The sequence below is a fragment of the Triticum urartu genome, chromosome 1A (genome assembly GCF_056163025.1).
Source record: "Triticum urartu cultivar PI428250 chromosome 1A, HENAU_Tu73, whole genome shotgun sequence".
NCBI lineage: Eukaryota > Viridiplantae > Streptophyta > Magnoliopsida > Poales > Poaceae > Triticum > Triticum urartu.
This window is the reverse complement of record NC_141873.1, coordinates 69,244,565-69,266,380: the sequence shown is the minus strand read 5'-3', so window position 1 is coordinate 69,266,380 and position 21,816 is coordinate 69,244,565. Positions and strand designations below refer to the sequence as shown.

At 46.8% G+C, this 21,816-nt stretch overlaps 1 protein-coding gene and 1 long non-coding RNA gene across 3 annotated transcripts; one reads left to right on the top strand and one right to left on the bottom strand.

Moving 5' to 3' along the window:
* Nucleotides 1-508: 508 nt before the first annotated feature.
* Nucleotides 509-4,259, top strand: LOC147990078 (uncharacterized). Of its 2 annotated transcripts, none has more exons than XR_015619186.1 (2): nucleotides 509-1,222; nucleotides 1,319-4,259. It is a non-coding gene; the product is annotated as an uncharacterized LOC147990078 (long non-coding RNA). The 2 variants fall into 2 exon arrangements; XR_015619185.1 differs by having other exon boundaries at nucleotides 1,312-4,259.
* Nucleotides 4,260-4,380: 121 nt separating this feature from the next.
* LOC125547204 (uncharacterized) lies at nucleotides 4,381-7,652 on the bottom strand. The gene is made up of 4 exons (XM_087547459.1): nucleotides 6,912-7,652; nucleotides 5,830-5,944; nucleotides 4,931-5,126; nucleotides 4,381-4,810 (listed from the first exon to the last, which is right to left on the bottom strand). Exons 1-4 carry the CDS (start codon nucleotides 7,292-7,294, stop codon nucleotides 4,794-4,796), a joined length of 711 nt encoding a protein of 236 aa, XP_087403585.1. The 5' UTR covers nucleotides 7,295-7,652; the 3' UTR covers nucleotides 4,381-4,793.
* Between the last annotated feature and the right edge of the window lie 14,164 nt (nucleotides 7,653-21,816).

Here is a 21,816-nt window from a genome sequence, read left to right as displayed (position 1 = left end):
AGATCGCCTTATTGGCCGGCCCAATTCGGATTCCAAGAGCTCTTTCCTGAGCATGTTTTTTTCCTGTGTGTTTCAGCGTTGGTTTTTATTGTTTTTCTTACATTTGTTCATGTTTCTTTTAGCAGTTTTCTAGGTTTTTCATTGTTCATTTTTTTTTCATTTTTCTTACTTAGTATGGTGTAAATACCATATTACACTTTGAGGAATATATTAGAGAGAGCATGCGCGGTACATAGCATATTTTTGGTTTTAAAATTTGTCCACAAAAGAGTGTAATTTTATCTTCTCCATGCATTTTAAAATACAAAAAATGAATTTTCTCTAATCACATGGTAATCACGACCAATAACATTTTACACATGGTCTCCTTAATTCCTACATGCACTTAGCTTACTGGGTGTTGGGAATTAAAAAGAAGAAGGATGGTGGCTTGCATCTTCCCAATCCATTTTTAATTCACTTCATAATTTGTCATAAAATTTCTATATATACAATTTTCACCGGACGGGAGAAGTATTAACACAATTCACAACAGTACACACTTAGTGAATATACAACCCTTTAACGGTCGCGGTATGGGCGCCTCCTCCCGGTGTCCACGTCGGACAGGAAAGGACAAACGCAAGCAGAAAAAAAAGAAAGTAAACAATGCAACGGATCAACACACCATCGTTTCCTTCCCTGCGAAGGCAACTCCCCTGTCAAATCGCCTTCTCCTCCCTCCTTCCCTCATCCCTGAGCCGCCACCTCCGCCACTTCTCCTCTCCCCTAGCCAAGCTCGAGCCCTCCGCCGTCCCCTCCTCCTTGACCACCTCTCCCTTCCTCTAAAGAAGGAGCACGGGCCCGCCGCTACACCTGAGCCGCTAGAAGGTCGTCGGGTGGAGGTGTCCCAGGTCTCGAAGCCTCCGGAGTCGCTGTCGCTGTACGGAGATGGGTCGGCAGAGGATGACGGTGTTGGGGTCAGGAGGGCAAAGGCGCCGCCGACGATGATGTGGAGGAGGACGAGGTTGAGGCCCCTCCTGCCGTTGTCTCCTTTTCGAGGCTGTTCCACTTGGCCGACGGCCTCAACTAGGTGCTCATGGCTGCTGGCGCACTCGCTACCGCCGCCCACGGCGCATCACTCGTCATCTGCCTGCACTATTTCAGGAGGTCCTTCAATTTGGTCGACACTGAACGGGTTCAGTGTGTTCTCCACGGCCTGCTCCTCGACTAATTTATGCAGGTAAACCGATGCTTCACATGCTCTTCTCTTAATCATGATATTTATTGCCTGAGACACCCCAAGGTCAATTCAACAACAAATGTCTTTAGGTTCCAGTTTATTCCTACAAATTGAAGTGGTAAAGACCGTTTCCTGCGCGCGTGTTCCACTACTGTCCTATATATACAGCGAGCAGGGAAACCACCGAATCATACAGAGCAGAGCACACAATAGTACAAGACCGGCATGCGGCAGCAACAAGGCCTCCACATACAATCTCTCTTGTTGCAATCTCTCTTGATTATTCTGGCCCATCATCAAACTTGATTAGCGACAGAGAAATAACTTGTCAGATACAAGATCAATATATGGTTGCCAATGTATGTTTGTTTAACTTTTTCCAGGGTGTTCTACTCTATGGGGAAGCCATTATTATCAAGGGCTATGGCCAGTAACATTCATGCTAACTTTTTGGGTTTTCACTTGATTGATGGTACTTCGTATTTTCATTCTGTCAGTATTACATTACACTGACGTGTTGTCTAAAAATCAGATTGTGTCAAGTGCTATAATTGACAAATACATCGGAGAAATTGCTCATTTAATCAGAGAAATGTTTGTTTGGCTATGCACGTGATCACCAAGTAAGTTTTGCCCCGTCTCTCTTTTTTGCAAAGCTAATTGGTCTTAAACTTAATTCCCTTATTATCTGTTAGAAACGCATGTTGGCAGATAGTTATGCATCCCCTGGCGCTGAGATGCAAGCTGCGACTTGATAGTTTGCTTGACTCAGATATCATGTCATCGAATTGTATTCCGGTTCAACGCTATAAAATTTTAAGCTTTAGATCTCAGTATCAGTTTTTCCTGAGAAAAAGAAATCAAACTGATCTCAATATAAGTAGAAGTGCATTTCTGAGATCTTTTAGCTTATATCACCATTTAGTTTATTTACCCTGCTCATAGATTTTGTTTCATTTTCATCAAATTGTTATTTCTAGCGATGCATTATCTTCATGGTTGAAATCGATGCAATTGGTGAGAGAAGATTTAGTGAGGGAACCTGTGACATCCGTGAGATCCAGCGGACACTCATGGAGCTTCTTAATCATTTAGATGGATTTGATGAGCTTGGCAAGGTAAACTATCTGGATGCGGATTCACGTAACATTTTATTTAACTCCTTTTTCTAACATTACACATTTTTGCTCTCGGGGGAAAGTATAGGTGTTTCGACATCAATTTTGTACATAATTTATTTTTTTCATCTTTGCTTGATTGCTTCTATGGATTTTTTGGATGCGGATTCGAGTAACATTTTATTTCACTCCCTTTTTTAACATTACACATTTTTAGAAGGAAAAAAAATTGAGGACTGCAGGTTTTGTTTTGTCTGATTGTTGGCATGCCAACGGAATTGCCTCATTGTTTGATAGACTTGAATACTTATGATTTCTTTCTTACTGGGCTTTTTTTATTTTATTTTGGGAAAACCCATGACTTTATCCTAACCTGATACATCGTGATCACTAATGCCGAGAAGGGTTCATCGTCCCAATCAAGGTGAGTAAAATTGACCGCCTCTTTTGGTGCTGATGCAACTAGGAATGGTGTTACTTGTGGCTTGAGTGGCTTCAGTTCAGTGAGTAACACAACTTATTTGCACTTCCTGGAAATATAATTATCATCTGTGATTTTGCTATGTATTAGCTGTGACTTGACTGATTCCAGGTCAGGAACATGATTAGCCTGATGTATTATGCATGACCATTGGAAGACATTGTTTTCCATGATATAATTAGTGTGATGGTACAGTTACCCCAATTGATCGGATGCCACAATGCCCTCTATCTGTGCTTTTGGTTGATTTCTTCAAGCAGTGCAAGCTAGAGTGTGAGTTTTGCCTATGCCCTTAGTAGCTTACAAAATTTCACCTTACTTCACTTTCCTGTTACTATATTGGCATCTATTCATGAAGCATGGTAATTTCCTTATAAGTATAAATTTTTGCAATCAGCACATGAGTCATCCTATCTGTTTTACAACCCGAGGTTCACATTAGTTGTTTCTCTTCATGGTGACTCAGCTTTATTGGTGTCACTCTCAGCTCGATGGTCATGAATCAAATGTGACTTCCTATCTAATTACATTTAACTTCAACAATTGCTTGTTTTAACCATTGCTCATATTTCAGATTGTCTTTGATGGGTGAGTTTTGGCTACGTACACAACATCGCACTCAGAATTTGAGCGGCGCTAATAGAACTGTTGAGTGCTCGATCTGATTGTTTAAAGAATCAAAGCATTCAAATTCTTGTTTTAATGCTTTAGAATATGAATGCCTTTAAAAAAATTACCATGCATTTGTAATTTTGTAACTCATGTTGATCAGTAATTCTTGTAGTTGTGTAAATTTTGCACAATCATAAGTCCTTTAGAATGCTAAAAGCTTGACACCTTTGCTTCAATAGTTTCCCTGAACTGAACTTCTGTAAAATACATAAACCAAAGAGTACTCTTAGATATTTAGTTTAGGTTAAATTTGCGCAGAGTGATTAAGAATATTGGCTTGCAATAATAATCAAAATGGACCAATTTGGCGTGCAGTAATAATCATAACGGTAAATGGTATGTTCTTTTATTGCTACTCTCACTTTCCATGTGCATGCTAGGTATGTTGCCTTTCACTAGGCAATTGTACTTTATTCTGGGTTGCATCAACTTGCATCAGTCGCTGCTCCTCCGTGTGTGCAAGGGGAAGTGCAGAAGTAGTGGGGAGTGTAGCTGACTAAAATCCATGTAGCATTTGTGTTGGGTACATCAAGATGAACATCATGCTGATTCTGATGTGGAAATGGATGACGCCAGGCCTATAGAGTACTCATAAAGGTGTTATGTTTTATTTGGTTCCTTAGTCATGAAGTCCCTTTCTTCAGCCAAACTGAAGCACTTGGTGTTGGCCTGTCTTTGCTTTTGGATTAACTGTAATATATCCTCATTAGATGTATCATTACTTGTGATGGTTCTGAACTCAAATAATACAGTATATGTACTTTGATTGATGTGCTACCAATAGATCCTAATGAACTCAAATAAATGAAATTGATGGCCAAACATGACAACTGAAAGTGTCCAGACAAGATAAGTGTGCACATGCCCGCTCAGGTGGCGCCACCAGGTGGCGCCCCAGCCTCTAGTACTACATCAGAGTACGCACCATGAGCTTGCAGCGGACATTAATGTAAAGTACTACATTTTTCTAAATATAAGACGTCTTGTTTATCAAAGACGTCTTATATTTAGAAATAAAAGAAAAAAATGTGTCACAAGTGTACGAATCCACAGTGAATTAATTAATTAACGATGGGGCTCACTGTCACCCCGTTGCTGCAAGGTCCGGTATGGACCTCCATGACCATGAGGCTCCACCGCTGATAAATGAAACAACGTTCTAAACTATATAGTTCCTCCTCCGATGGTCATGGCCTCCTGAGTAGGTGGAGCCATCAACCGGATGTTTCAGGAACTCGCTGCAGCCGTAGCAACGTGTGAAGTCAAACCCTTTCCTACAGCCACGTCTAGGATCATCACACTAGTAATAATAACCACCTGCATAACAAATACAGTAGCAAGAGGTCGTTCAGTGCCAAAATATATAGCAACAAACCGGTGAATAGGGAACAAGCATAAAACCAATAAATCGTTGATCTGGATAATATTCGGGTTTACCTTCACATAATGAATCCAGGGGAACGCAACAGCGTACTTTCAAGATCTCTTCACGACCCCGTCCACAGTCCTCTATCTCGGCGAAAAAGAGTTTTTTCTTATCCTTGCGCTTGGCGACGAAATTTAGGTGTGTAAAAATATGGCTGCTCTCGTAAAAGAGCCTAGAAAGCAATGTCTCACACAACTCAAACTTCACCTGTAATTTGGGCAAGAAAGTTGAGGAAAATAAAATATCTGGTTTAGAAAATTGTGCAGCTATATATTGAGCATTGTCACAGTAATGTGGTGCACGTAATTGGTGATTGCACTTGCAAACTTGCACAAAACGGAACTTAATAAGATAATCAAACACAACTCTAAGGGAACAAAATATCCAGTACAAAGAAGCACCACTAGAAGAACCAAAACTGGACACAATAAAATGAAATGCCTATTATGTACTGCTAGAAATTCGTAACAAACTATGAATGGAGTTGGCTGCTAATTCTTTTAACTGGATTAACAAGAATTATTATCAGTAGCCACTACAGAATGCTAGAAGTGGAATAGGGATTTCTGTAATCTTCAAAAGGTTCCCTAAGTTTAAGTGAAACACTCATTAATTACACTTCAAGTATTTTGAAACATGCAGTTTGTGCCGCTAATGGTACTAGCTAGTCATCCTAATTTAATATTTTCAGGACTCGCTTGGTTCGGAGAGTTGATGTACAAACCCAAAATCCAAAACCCAGGTTCAAGTCCTCATGGATGCGAGCTTAGATTTCTATTTATACTATCAAGAAACAAAATCCGGTATTCTTCTAAGACTACATACCGGCACGCAACAGAACACCGACTTGCATACAATTTATAAGCAGAAACCAAATAGCAAATGGAAGATAGGAAAATGGCTGCTATACCTTTCTCCTCTTGTTGAAACTCGCTAAAGCCAGTTCTGATAAATAAGTTTGCTCCTTAGTCATCTCTTGCTTCATTATCGTCGCTTCCATTTCTTCTGCTGTAACATGCTTGCAACTACAATGATAGAAACATATTATTAGAGCATTAAACAGACAAATAACGGATTTCTGATTTCTGATATACACCAGTGGATTAAGACCTCACTTCCTTGCTTAGAGTTTCAGTGACAAAAGGGAATGAAGTTCAAACAAAAGAGATAGAAAAGTAAAAGCAAAATCAGCTCGTGAACAACCTTATTATTTAGCCTTTGCACAAACACTCAACCATTGTGGAACGCTGGTAATTTCTGAAAACTGAAAACATAATCCGTTGACTGAAACAAATATTTATCGACCCCCCCCCCCCCCCCCCCCACACACACACACACACACACCCCGCCACCTCCCCACACGCACATGGATACAAAATGAGAACCCCAGGTACTTCTATTGGTACAATTTACAGGCAACCCTCCTGCATGAACTGGAGAGAAAAAATGAGCTCCAGTGACCACCCCTCTTGAGCTCATGTTAAGTTGCTGCAGAGCTTTCATATTAAGCTGAACAATTTTGACAATAAGCTGCATTGTTCAATTCAACCAGGTCGCACTAATTGACTAGCGAGGAAGCTTCAAATATCGCTCACGGTCTGTAGCTTCTAACTGCCATTAGCGGTACAGGAGAGCAGGAGGAATTAGCTTCAACATATTGAGGAGTTCGAGCCAATCGCAAGACAATGGCTCCGTAGTACAAGGTCAAGCAACAAAAGAGTGTGTGCATTTGGTCAAAGCCGCTGATAGGGGAAGACTACAACTTGCAGATCTATGGTAAGTCAAATCCAATGCTTGTAAAGAATCAATTTTGCCGAAAGGAAAATTCCGGGATACTACCATATATCAACCCATTGAAGTTCTAACAAATCATGATCATAAAAGTGAAGAGGAAACTGAGCAGAAGATAAGTGCTGGATAAAGTTTGACATGGACCAAAAACAAACAAGTATGCATGAATAATTAATTTCTGGAGTGGCAGGGAGAGACTACCGTATTTCCTCAACTTGGGTGGAGTTGTCCATCATGTACTTGCCGTTCTCATCCATGTAAAGGCTGCCGTGTTCATGGATGTAATTCCTCATAACGACGTTGGCCCGAGCAGCTGCCTTGTAGAACCGTGTGCCTGCGTCATCGCCCTCCTTGTCCTCCAGCGCGGCTATCTCCTCCGGCGAGATCGGGTCCCCAATGTCCTTGGCGGTGGCCACCAGAGTGCGGTACTTTCCGGACGGATTATCCTCCGGCCGGATGACGACGGCGGATGGCCACGGACGGTTGAGCACAGCGCGCACTGGAGACGGAGCGTCGCTAAAGGGAACAGGCTGCTTGTCCTTCTCCTCCACAACCAAGGAGGGTCGATCTTCCGCACTATCCATGTCGTCGTCGGAAGCGTCAGACAAGCCGGCGAGGGGTTCAAGAAAATCGGCGGCGGACGCAGGAGGAGGTGGAGAATAAATCCATGGTTGAGGGCGGTGGAGGACGACGGGTTGATGCTGGCTCCGACTGCGTTACCATTGTTCCACCCAGCAGTCGGAGTCGGGATCCGATCAAGGGCTGGTTCGCCTCCTCTGTAATTGGGGAATTCGGAGACGGCGGTATGGAGGTTGATGCCGATGCGGCTGCGTTGGGGGGTAAGCAACCACGCCGAATTTCTTGTGTTGCTTTGGGCGCTAAGGGCATCTCCACCCGCGCCCTTAGAAGGCCTCCCCAGACGATTTTTTCGCGTCGGCGCCAAAAAAATGGCTCAGTCACGCCTTCAGAAGCCCGATTTTCGCCGGCTTGGGCCGAAAACAGCGTCGGCAGACTCAGGCCGAACTCGGCGCGCTGGGGGGCGCCTGGGGGTGCCAGGGCGAACTGTTTTGGCGCGAAACAGCCGCGGGCCCGCCGCGTCAGCGACATGGCGCCTCGTCTTCCCCCAACGGCCTCGGTTCCCGCGAGGAATCAATACCAAGGCTGCCGCCGGTCAGCCTTGCCATTGATTCCTCACGAGCGGCGCGTCATGGGACGGCGCGCCGACGCCTCCCCTCCCTCGCACGCGTACACACGGGTGCGACGCGGCTATATAACCGGTTGCCTGCACTCGCCTGTGCCCACACCAGCCCCGTCCCTCGCCGCCGCCCAGATCCTCCCTCTCCCTACCTCTCCTGAGCGCCGCCGCCCAGCCCCTCCCTCTATCTCTCTACCTCTCCCGAGCCCGTCGCCATGGCGGAACGCTTCCCCGGAGACGAGGCGGCGGCCAACGGCTTCGGCCGCCGTTCGCTCCGCGAACAGGAGTCCTGGCTCCTGTTCCAGGCGAACATCCCGGCGCCGCCGGACATGCGCGCCGGGCCGACGGGGTGGAGGCTCAGCGTCGGGGGAGTGCCCATTCCCCCGTTGCCCGACGCCGTGGCGAAGCCGAAATACTTCGCCGAGGAAGTCGAGGTCGTGCGCGCCTCCCTCACCGACGCCCAACTCTCCCTCCCCCAGTACGCCGCCGACAACCACGCGACTTGGGCGGCGTATTTCGAGCGCCGCCAGCAGCAGCGCTTGTTGAAAATATGCCCTAGAGGCAATAATAAATTAGTTATTATTATATCATATTTCATTGTTCATGATAATCGTTTATTATCCATGCTAGAATTGTATTGATAGGAAACTCAGATACATGTGTGGATACATAGACAACACCATGTCCCTAGTAAGCCTCTAGTTGACTAGCTCGTTGATCAATAGATGGTTACGGTTTCCTGACCATGGACATTGGATGTCGTTGATAACGGGATCACATCATTAGGAGAATGATGTGATGGACAAGACCCAATCCTGAGCCTAGCACAAAGGTCGTGTAGTTCGTATGCTAAAGCTTTTCTAATGTCAAGTATCATTTCCTTAGACCATGAGATTGTGCAACTCCCGGATACCGTAGGAGTGCTTTGGGTGTGCCAAACGTCACGACGTAACTGGGTGGCTATAAAGGTACACTACAGGTATCTCCGAAAGTATCTGTTAGGTTGGCACGAATCGAGACTGGGATTTGTCACTCCGTGTAAACGGAGAGGTATCTCTGGGCCCACTCGGTAGGACATCATCATAATGTGCACAATGTGACCAAGGAGTTGATCACAGGATGATGTGTTACGGAACGAGTAAAGAGACTTGCCGGTAACGAGATTAAACAAGGTATCGGGATACCGACGATCGAATCTCGGGCAAGTATCGTACCGATAGACAAAGGGAATTGAATACGGGATTGATTGAATCCTCGACATCGTGGTTCATCCGATGAGATCATCGTGGAGCATGTGGGAGCCAACATGGGTATCCAGATCCCGCTGTTGGTTATTGATCGGAGAGTTGTCTCGGTCATGTCTGCATGACTCCCGAACCCGTAGGGTCTACACACTTAAGGTTCGATGACGCTAGGGTTATAGGGAAAATATGTACGTGGTTACCGAATGTTGTTCGGCGTCCCGGATGAGATCCCGGACGTCACGAGGAGTTCCGGAATGGTCCGAAGGTAAAGATTGATATATAGGAAGTATGGTTTTAGCCACCGGAAGTGTTCCGGGCATCACCGGTAGTGTACCGGAACCACCGGAGGGGTCTGGGGGGTCACCAGGTGGGGCCACCAGCCCCGGAGGCATACATGGGCCAATAGTGGGAAGGGACCAGCCCCTAGGTGGGCTGGGGCGCCTCCCCACCAAGGCCCATGCGCCTCAAGAGGAGAGGGGGCAAACCCTAGGCGCAGATGGGCCCTAAGGCCCACCCTAGGTGCGCCCCCCCTCTCTCTCCCCCTTGGCCGCCTCCCAGATGGGATCTGAGGGCTGCCGCCGCCCCTAGGGAGGGAACCCTAGGTGGGGGCGCAGCCCCTCCCCTCCCCCTATATATACTTGAGGTTTGGAGCTGCCCAAGACATGTGATTTGCTCTTCGTGTTGGCGCAGCCCTACCCCTCTCCCTCCTCGTCTCTCGTAGTGCTTGGCGAAGCCCTGCTGGAGTCCCGCGCTCCTCCACCGCCACCACGCCGTCGTGCTGCTGCTGGATGGAGTCTTCCCCAACCTCTCCTTCTCCCCTTGCTGGATCAAGGCGTAGAAGACGTCACCGGGCTGTATGTGTGTTGAACACGGAGGTGCCGTCCGTTCGGCACTAGGATCATCGGTGATTTGGATCACGATGAGTACGACTCCATCAACCCCGTTCACTTGAACGCTTCCGCTTAGCGATCTACAAGGGTATGTAGATGCACTCTCCTTCCCTTCGTTGCTAGATTACTCCATAGATTGATCTTGGTGATGCGTAGAAAATTTTGAATTTCTGCTACGTTTCCCAACAGTGGCATCATGAGCTAGGTCTATGCATAGTTTCTATGCACGAGTAGAACACAAAGTAGTTGTGGGCGTCGATTTTGTCAATTTACTTGCTGTTACTAGTCTTATCTTGATTCGGCGGCATTGTGGGATGAAGCGGCCCGGACCAACCTTACACGTACGCTTACGTGAGACCGGTTCCACCGACTGACATGCACTAGTTGCATAAGGTGGCTGGCAGGTGTCTGTCTCTCCCACTTTAGTCGGATCGGATTCAATGAACAGGGTCCTTATGAAGGGTAAATAGAAATTGGCAATTCACGTTGTGGTTTTGGCGTAGGTAAGAAACGTTCTTGCTAGCAACCTATAGCAGCCACGTAAAAACTTGCAAGAACAATTAGAGGACGTCTAACTTGTTTTTGCAGCAAGTGTTTTGTGATGTGATATGGCCAAAGGATGTGATGAATGATATATGTGATGTATGAGATGATCATGTTCTTGTAATAGGAATCACGACTTGCATGTCGATGAGTGTGACAACCGGCAGGAGCCATAGGAGTTGTCTTAATTTATTTATGACCTGCGTGTCAACATAAACGTCATGTAATTACTTTACTTTATTGCTAACCGTTAGCTGTAGTAGTAGAAGTAATAGTTGGCGAGACAGTTTCATGAAGACACGATGATGGAGATCATGATGATGGAGATCATGGTGTCATGCCGGTGACGATGATGATCATGGAGCCCCGAAGATGGAGATCAAAAGGAGCAAAATGATATTGGCCATATCATGTCACTATTTGATTGCATGTGATGTTTATCATGTTTTACATCTTATTTGCTTAGAACGACGATAGCTTAAATAAGATGATCCCTCACTAAAATTTCAAGAAAGGTGTTCCCCCTAACTGTGCACCGTTGCGAAGGTTCGTTGTTTCGAAGCACCACATGATGATCGGATGTGATAGATTCTAACGTTCGAATACAACGGGTGTAAGCTAGATTTACACAGCAAAAACACTTAGGTTGACTTGACGAGCCTAGCATGTACAGACATGGCCTCGGAACACGGAAGACCGAAAGGTCGAGCATGAGTCGTATAGAAGATACGATCAACATGAAGATGTTCACCGATGTTGACTAGTCCGTCTCACGTGATGATCGGACACGGCCTAGTTGACTCGGATCATGTTTCACTTAGATGACTAGAGGGATGTCTATCTGAGTGGGAGTTCATTAAATATTTTGATTAGATGAACTCAATTATCATGAACATAGTCTAAATTGTCTTTGCAAATAAGTTGTAGATAAATAGCTCACGTTGTAGCTCCCTGTTTCAATATGTTCCTAGAGAAAGATTAAGTTGAAAGATATTGTAAGCAATGATGCGGACTAGGTCCGTAGTCCGAGGAGTGTCCTCACTACTACACAGAAGGCTTACGTCTTTGATGCACCGCTCGATGTGCAAACCCCTACAACGTCGTCTGTGGATGTTTTGAACACCTGACAGACACATCCTGATGACTACTTGATAGTTTAGTGCACCATACTTCACGGCTTAGAATCAGGATTCCAATGACGTTTTGAACGCCATAGAACATATGAGATGTTCCAAGAGCTGAAATTGGGATTTCAGGCTCATGCCCGTGTTAAGAGGTGTGAGACCTCTGACAAGTTCTTTTGCCAACAAGATGGAGGAGAATAGCTCAACTAGTGAGCATGTGCTCAGAATGTCTGGGTGCTACAATCACTTAAATCAAGTGGGAGTTAAACTTCCAGACAAGATAGTGATTGATAGAGTTCTCTAGCCACTATCACTAAGCTACTAGATCTTCATGATGAACTATGACATGCAAGGGATGGAGTTGATCCCGGAGCTGTTTGCGGTGCTTAAGACCGCAAAAGGTAGAAATCAAGAAGGAGCATCAAGTGTTGATGGTTTAACAAGACCACTGGTTTCAAGAAGGGCAAGGGCTAGAAGGGAAACTTCATGGATGGCAAACCAGTTGCCGCTCCAGTGAAGGAACCCAAGGTTGAACCCAAACTCGAGACTAAGTGCTTCTATTGTAAAGGGAACAGTCACTGGTAGCGGGATTACCCCAAATGCATGGTAGATAAGAAGGCTGGCAACTTCAACAAAATTTATACGTGTCATTAATGTGTACCTCACTAGTACTCCCAGTAGCACCTGGGTATTGGATACCGATTCAGTTACTATTATTGGTGACTTAAAGCAAAAGCTACGGACTAAACGGAGACTGGCTGAGGGCGAGGTGACGATGTGTGTTTCCAAAGTTGATGAGATCACCATCGCACACTCCATCTGCCTTCGGGATTAGTATTGAACCTAGATAAGTGTTATCAGGTGTCTACGTTGAGCATGAATATGATTAGATCATGTTCATTGCAATACGATCATTCATTTAAGTTAGAGAATAATGGTTATTCTGTTTACATGAATGATACCTTTCATGGTCATGCACCCTGTGTGAATGGTTCATTGAATCTTGGTCGTGGTGATACACATGTTCACGCCAAAAGATGTAGAGTTAATAATGATAGTACCACTTTCTTGTGGCACTGCCGCTTAGGTCATATTGGCGTAATATGCATGAAGAAACTCCATATCGATGGATGTTTGGAGTCACTTGATTTTGAATCGCTTGACACATGCGAGCCATGCCTCATGGGCAGGATGACTAAGACCCCGTTTTCAGGTACAATGAAACGGGCAAGTGACTTGTTGGAAATCATACATGCTGATGCGTGTGATCCAATGAGAATTGAAGCGTGCGGTGGATATCGCTGTTTTCTCATCTTCACTGACGATTTGAGTAGATATAGGTATATTTACTTAATGAAGCACAAGTCTGAAACGTTTGAAAAGTTCAAGTGATTTCAGAGTGAAATTAAGAACCATCATAACAAAAAGATCATGTTCCTACGATCTGATCAAAAGGGGATTTTCTAACTTATGAGTTTGGCAATCACTTAAGACATTATGGAATTGTTTCACAGTTGAAGCCACCTGGAACACCACAGGGTAATGGTGTGTCCGGACGTCGTAATCGAACCCTATGAGATATGGTGCGATCTATGATGTCTCTTACCAATCTACCGTTTTCATTTTGAGGTTATGCGTTAGAGACAGTTGCATTCACTTTAGATAGGACACCATCTAAGTCCGTTGAGACGATGCCGTATGAACATTGGTTTGGCAAGAAACCAAAGTTGTCGTTTCTTAATGTTTGGGGCTGCGATGCTTAAGGCTTCAGCCAGAGAAGCTCGAACCCAAAGCGGACAAACACATCTTCATAGGATACCCAAAGGTGACAGTAGGGTATACCTTCTATCTCAGATCCGAGGGCAAATTGTTTGTCGCTAAGAACGAGTCCTTTCTCGAGAAGGAGTTTCTCTCGAAAGAATTGAGTGGGAGAAAGATAGAACTTGATGAGGTTGTCGAACCTTTACTTCAACCAGAGAGTGATGCAACACAGAAAGATGTTTTCTGTGGCGCCTACGTCTGTTGAAGAGGAAGTTAATGATAGTGATCATGAAGCTCGATCAAGTTGCTATTGAACCTCGTAGGTCGACAAGGATATGTACTACTCCTGAGTGGTACGGTAATCCTGTCTTAGATATCATGTTGTTAGACAACAATGAACCTACGAGCTATGGAGAAGCGATGGTGGGCCCGTATTCCGACAAATGGTTAGAAGCCATGAAATCCGAGATAGGATCCATGTATCAGAACAAAGTATGGACTTTGGTGGACTTGCCCGATGATCGGCAAGCCATTGAGATAAATGGATCTTTAAGAAGAAGACGGACGTGGGCAGTAATGTTACCGTCTATGAAGCTCGACTTGTGGGAAAGAGTCTTTCCACAAGTTCAAGGAGTTGACTATGATGAGAATTTCTCACCCGTAGCGATGCTTAAGTCCGTCGGAATCATGTTAGCATTAGCTGTATTTTTCGATTATGAAATCTAACAGATGGATGTCAAAGCAAGTTTTCTTACCAGTTTTCGTAAGAAAAAGTTGTATGTGATACAATAAAAGGTTTTGTCGATCCTAAGGATGCTAAAAGGTATGCTGGCTCCAACGATCCTTCTATGGACTAGAGCAAGCATCTCGGAATCGGAATATATGCTTTGATGGAGTGATCAAAGCTTTTAGGTTTATACAATGTTTGCTAGAAACTTGTATTTACAAGAAAGTGAGTGGGAGCACTACAACATTTCTGATAAGTATATGTGGATGACATATTGTTGATCCGAAATGATGTAGAATTTCTGGAAAGCATAAATGGTTGTTTGAACAGTGATTTTCAAAGGAAGACCTGGATAAAGCTGCTTACATATTGGGCATCAAGATCTATAGAAATAGATCAAGACGTCTGATGATACTTTCAAAGAACGCACACCTTGACATGTTTTTGAAGGAGTTCAAAATAGATCAGTCAAAGAAGGGGTTCTTACCTGAGTTGTAAGGTGTGAAGTTGAGTAAGACTCAAAGCTTGACCACGGCAGAAGAAAGAGGAAGGACGAAGGTCGTCCCCTATGCTCTTGTCATAGGCTCTATACGGTATGCCATGCTGAGTACCACACCTGATGTGTGCCTTGCCACATGTCTGGAAAGAGGGTACAAAGGTGATCTAGGACTGGATCACCAGATAGCGGTCAATATTGTCCTTAGAGGAATAAGGAAATGTTTCTCGGTTATGGAGGTGATAAAGAGTTCGACGTAAAGAGTTATGTCGATGCAAGCTTAACACCTATCCGGATAGCTCTGAGTAGAGATACTGGATACGTATAATGGAGCAATAATTTGGAATAGCTCCAAGTGGAACGTGGTAGCAGCATCTACGATATAAAGTTTTGCGAAATACATAGGGATCTGAATATGGCAAGACCCGTTGACTACAACCTCCCTCACAAGCATAACATGATCAAACCTAGAACACTTTGAGTGTTTATCACATAGTGATGTGAACTAGATCATTGAGTCTAGTGGACTCTTGGATGTTGGTCACATGGCGATGTGACCTGTGAATGTTAATCACATGGCGATGTGAACTGGATTATTGACTTTAGTGCAAGTGGGAGACTGTTGGAAATATGCCCTAGAGGCAATAATAAATTAGTTATTATTATATCATATTTCATTGTTCATGATAATCGTTTATTATCCATGCTAGAATTGTATTGATAGGAAACTCAGATACATGTGTGGATACATAGACAACACCATGTCCCTAGTAAGCCTCTAGTTGACTAGCTCGTTGATCAATAGATGGTTACGGTTTCCTGACCATGAACATTGGATGTCGTTGATAACGGGATCACATCATTAGGAGAATGATGTGATGGACAAGACCCAATCCTGAGCCTAGCACAAAGATCGTGTAGTTCGTATGCTAAAGCTTTTCTAATGTCAAGTATCATTTCCTTAGACCATGAGATTGTGCAACTCCCGGATACCGTAGGAGTGCTTTGGGTGTGCCAAACGTCACAACGTAACTGGGTGGCTATAAAGGTACACTACAGGTATCTCCGAAAGTATCTGTTAGGTTGGCACGAATCGAGACTGGGATTTGTCACTCCGTGTAAACGGAGAGGTATCTCTGGGCCCACTCGGTAGGACATCATCATAATGTGCACAATGTGACCAAGGAGTTGATCACGGGATGATGTGTTACGGAACGAGTAAAGAGACTTTCCGGTAACGAGATTGAACAAGGTATCGGGATACCGACGATCGAATCTCGGGCAAGTATCGTACCGATAGACAAAGGGAATTGAATATGGGATTGATTGAATCCTCGACATCGTGGTTCATCCGATGAGATCATCGTGGAGCATGTGGGAGCCAACATGGGTATCCAGATCCCACTGTTGGTTATTGACCGGAGAGTTGTCTCGGTCATGTCTGCATGACTCCCAAAATCGTAGGGTCTACACACATAAGGTTCGATGACGCTAGGGTTATAGGGAAAATATGTACGCGGTTACCGAATGTTGTTCGGCGTCCCGGATGAGATCCCGGACGTCACGAGGAGTTTCGGAATGGTCCGGAGGTAAAGATTGATATATAGGAAGTATGGTTTTAGCCACCGGAAGTGTTCCGGGCATCACCGGTAGTGTACCGGAACCACCGGAGGGGTCTGGGGGGCCACCAGGTGGGGCCACCAGCCCTGGAGGCATACATGGGCCAATAGTGGGAAGGGACCAGCCCCTAGGTGGGCTGGGGCGCCTCCCCACCAAGGCCCATGCGCCTCAAGAGGAGAGGGGGCAAACCCTAGGCGCAGATGGGCCCTAAGGCCCACCCTAGGTGCGCCCCCCTCTCTCTCCCCCTTGGCCGCCTCCCAGATGGGATCTGGGGGCTGCCGCCGCCCCTAGGGAGGGAACCCCATGTGGGGGCGCAGCCCCTCCCCTCCCCCTATATATACTTGAGGTTTGGGGCTGCCCAAGACATGTGATTTGCTCTCCCTGTTGGCGCAGCCCTACCCCTCTCCCTCCTCGTCTCTAGTAGTGCTTGGCGAAGCCCTGCTGGAGTCCCGCGCTCCTCCACCACCACCACGCCGTCGTGCTGCTGCTGGATGGAGTCTTCCCCAACCTCTCCTTCTCCCCTTGCTGGATCAAGGCGTAGGAGACGTCACCGGGTTGTACGTGTGTTGAACACGGAGGTGCCGTCCGTTCGGCACTAGGATCATCGATGATTTGGATCACGACGAGTATGACTCCATCAACCCCGTTCACCTGAACGCTTCCGCTTAGCGATCTACAAGGGTATGTAGATGCACCCTCCTTCCCTTCGTTGCTAGATTACTCCATAGATTGATCTTGGTGATGCGTAGAAAATTTTGAATTTCTGCTACGTTCCCCAACAGCGCTTGGCGTCCATCAACGGCGCGCCGGTGGTTGGCGGCCGGCAGAACAGCGAGGGGCGCCACCTGTGGTGGGGCGTCCCCGGCCGCACACTCGAGGGCGTGCTGACGTACCTCGAGGGCGGCAACGACCCGCCGTTGGCGTACCCGGCGAGGGCAGCCGCCCCGGCGCAGCACCGACGCACCGGGCCATGGGCGCCAAGGAGGTTCGGGTCCTCCTCCTCTTCTTCCTCCTCCCGATCCTCAATGCACTCCTTCGGCACTCCGGCCCTGCTCGGCGTCAAGGCCGAGCCCGCGGCGGAGACGCCGCTCGGCCGGCACACTCGCAGCGCCGGCATCGTCATCAACGAGGGCGGCCGGCGCGCCTACTCGTCGGCTCCTCCTCCGCGCTTCGTCAAGCAAAAGACGGAGCCGGGGCTCGCGCCGGTGAAGACGGAGCCGGGGCTCGCGCCGGTGAAGAAGGAGCCAGCCGCGCCGGTGACGACGGAGCTCGACGACGACGACGCGGCTCTAAAATGGGCGCGCAGGGACTCCATAGCGATGGAGAAGGAGCGCCTGGAGAAGGTAAAGGAGCGCCAGCGCGCCGCCCTGCTTCGCTTCACGGAGCGTCGACACAGCCGTGACGAAGGCGGAGTCGTCGTCATCTGCGACAGCGACGACGACGACGATGCGCCGCCACCAGTCCGCCATGGCAATGCCGGGCAGGGGTCCAGCAGGGGCGCCCGCGTCAAGGAGGAGAAGGCCGACGACGACGATGGCGGCGACGGCGGCGACTTCAGCCAGTTTTTCCTTTAGATTAGTTTATGTATATGTGCTATGTAATGAAAATCCGCGAACTTCGCCGAAATGTGTCGAAATTTATCGTGTTTGGCCGAAATTTATCGTGTTTGGCCGAATTTTATCGTGTTTAAGCCGAACTTCGCCGAACTTCTTTTATTCTAAAACGTGCCTGGGGGCGTCCCTGGGGCCGGCGGCTGGGGACCAACTCGCCCCCAGGCCCAATTTTTGCGCCGGCTCACCCCCAGGCGGCGATTTTAGGCGCCCCCTGGGGGGCCAACGGCTGGAGATGCCCCAGGACGCATAAAAATCGCCCCCGGGGGCGAGCCGGCGATACAATCGGTGCTAGGGGCGGTTTTGCGCCCAGTCGTCGCCCCCAGCTCGCCCCCAGGCACCGAAATTGGCCCACTTTGCAGCCCAATTTCGGCGAATAAAGGGCCCATATGGGCGAGAATAGGCCCATATTCGGCGTGGTTTCGTCGTGTCTCGGCGTTCAATTATCAACACAATTATTCCTTATCACATATTTCATCACAGAAAAATCAAATACTTCAACAAAATAGTACAACAACAAATAGTTCAATACAAATTATATAGTTCAACAAATAAAAACTCGTATTTCATCACACGGCGTCCCCCTTGAGCCTCCATAGGTGCTCAATTAGATCTTTCTGCAGTTGATGATGCACCTGTGGGTCTCGGATCTCCTGACGCATACTGAGATAGGCAGTCCAAGTTGCCGGTAGCTGGTGATCAACTTCGGCTAGAGGACCCTGCCTGTAGTATGGTTCAGTCTCAAACACTGGGTCTTCTTGCTCGCTCTCGATGATCATGTTGTGCAAGATGACACAGCAAGTCATAATCTCTCACATTTGATCTTTGGACCAGGTCTGAGCGGGGTACCGAACAACAGCAAATCGAGATTGGAGCACACCAAATGCCCGCTCGACATCCTTCCTGCAAGCCTCCTGAAGCTTCGCAAACCAGGCGTTCTTGTCTCCTGCCACAGGGTTTGAGATCGTCTTCACAAATGTCGACCATCTCGGATAGATGCCGTCAGCTAGATAGTACCCCTTGTTGTATTGGTGCCCATTGATCTCGAAGTTCACCGGAGGAGAATGGCCCTCAACGAGCTTGGCAAAAACAGGAGAGCACTGCAGCACGTTGATGTCATTGTGAGTTCCTGGCATACCAAAGAAGGAGTGCCAAATCCAGAAGTCCTGTGTGGCTACCGCCTCAAGCACCACACTGCAACCGCCTTTGGCGCCTTTGTACATCCCCTGCCAACCAAATGGGCAATTCTTCCATTTCCAATGCATGCAGTCGATGCTTCCAAGCATCCCAGGAAATCCTCTTGCTGCATTCTGGGCTAGGATCCGAGCAGTGTCTTCCGCATTGGGTGTTCTCAAGTATTGTGGCCCAAACACTGCCACCACTGCCCGACAGAACTTGTAGAAACACTCTATGCTGGTGGACTCGGCCATGCGCCCATAGTCGTCGAGTGAATCACTGGGAGCTCCATATGCAAGCATCCTCATCGCTGTCGTGCACTTCTAGATGGAGGTAATCCAAGAGCGCCAGTGCAATCCATCTTGCACTTGAAGTAGTTGTCGAACTCCCGGATGGAATTCACAATCCTGAGGAAGAGCTTTCGGCTCATCCGATAGCGGCGCCGAAATGTTCTCTCGCCATGAAGTGGAGCATCGGCGAAGTAGTCGGAGTAGAGCATGCAGTAGCCTTGGAGACGATGTAGGTTCTTTGCTTTCATCCGCCCCGGCGCCGAGCCACCTCGCCGCGGCTTTTCATTGCTCGCCAGCAGCTGGGCGAGGGCGGCGAGCACCATGAGATGCTCTTCTTCCTGGACGTCGGCCGCGGCTTCCTCCTCCAGCAGCGCGGCGAGCTCTTCCTCCTCATCCAAGTCCATCGTCGAGGCAGGAAAACCGCCGAACACCTTGCGCTCGGTGGGCGTGTACCCGCCGTTAAACCGCGCCTCCGCGGCCGGAAACGGCGGCCAGAAACGCCCAGCTGCTGTGGGAGGGGCTGCCGCGGCGAAGCGCTGCTATTTTCCGGCGGGGAATGGCTATCTAGCGGAGTAGGGCGGCGGCCGTCGCCGGGATATAGCTAGTGGTGGCCGAGGCCGCGGGGGGTGCGAGGCGAGTCGGGGGAAGAAAACCTTGACTTTTCCCTTGTCGGTGTGGGCCAGGCGTGCTTTTCCCTAGCGCCGGAGCCCCCAACTGCTCCCCAGCGCGCCGGGTTCGGTCTGTGACCGCCGAGCAGAAAAAAAAGTCCGAACCTGCGATTTTCGGCGTCCTGGGGGCGTGACTGGGCCGTTTTTTCGGCGCCGGCGCCGAAAAAGTGGCCTGGGGGGCCCTGATGGGGGCGCGGCTGGAGATGCCCTAAAAGATCTGCCGTCTTGCGAGCTGTCGGATCTGACAAATTGAACGACTGAACGTCACCTTTTATCATTGCAACATAGGTCATGTTACATAATTTTTTTGCAAAATATTTCTTTTGCATTGTTTTATTTTTTTTGCAACAGAGGTCATGTTGCAATTTAGGTTTTTTGGAACAAAGGTCTCATTGCAAATTTAACTTTTCTGAAACGGAGGTCTTGTTGCAGTTTTTGTGCAACAAAGACATTTCTGTGGAAATTCATCGTAGTGAACAGTGAGCATCGAGCAGCAGCCACGTTGACCGAAAGAAAGAAAAGACCGCTCCGTTAGGGCACGTGTAGTACAAATGAGCTGGCGGGTGCTCGCGTGCAATCCTTTTTCTTATTCTTTTTCTTCTGTTCTTGAGAAGAGAGACTGCCGATGTTGCTGGCGTAGGTTCCTATGTTGTACCAACTTTTCTCCTCCTCCTTCCATTTCTTTTTTTTCTTCTAAAAAATCATTTTAATCTTTTTTACCTTTTGATCTGTTCCTGGATTTATTTCCTCTCAGATTTTTCTTTTTTTCCTTTTTGTTAAATTACAAATTTTCTATAATAACATGGACATTTTAATTAAGAAAACCTTTTTTGTAAACTACGTGAACACTTCTTAAAATTGCCCATTTTTTCTCTAAATAAGTGAACACATTTATTAATTATATAAAAATATTTTTTAATGTGTGAATACTATTTAAAAATGGAATGGACATTTTTCTAAATACATGAATGATTTATTTTAATTACATAAACATTTTTAGAAAATGCATTTCTAAATTTTAAAAATAGATATAAAAATAGAAAACCATCTGAAAAATCATTTTTTAGAAAATATTGCCAAGTTTTGTGATCGAGGTTAAACAACATGGGGATAAAAAAGGTCATGGGGCTGACTCAACCAAACATGTTGTCCCGTCCTAAAGAATGAGAAAACTTGGCAAGATTTATGGGCCTCACATCTGAGGCTTGACCCTTGAAGATGAAGCTGCAGTTCATAAAGCTTAACAATGTAACGATGATCCCCCTTACAATGGCTCCATAAAGTCCTCCCAAACAGCATGAAAGATCTGTAAATAGCTCCTTAGGATCAGAAGCGATAATGGTGTTCTGTAGTGCTAAGTCCACTGCCAGTGCAAGGGCCTCGAGACACCCAATTTCTTCGAGGGAAGCTGTGTCCGTCACACTTGATAAAACCATCGAAGAAGACCCCAAGAACACACCTTCTGAATTTCTGCACACTGCCACGCAACGCCTGCCAGTTCATACCTCACTATACCCTAATCCACTTTGATCTTCACATATCCCTCTGAGAGGGTCCATGATGTGAAAAGGAGCTGCTCTAGGTTATCTTCTTGACATTGCTTGCTTTTTCTGAATATTACCAACTTCCTCGAGCTCGCTAATAAATATGTTGATCAAGAGATCGATAGATAAGGGCTTTGGGAAACCTCCTCATCAACTAAGGGTGGTCCTGGATAGAAATCCGACATCAACACTAACAAAAAACGGGTATAAGAAGAAAA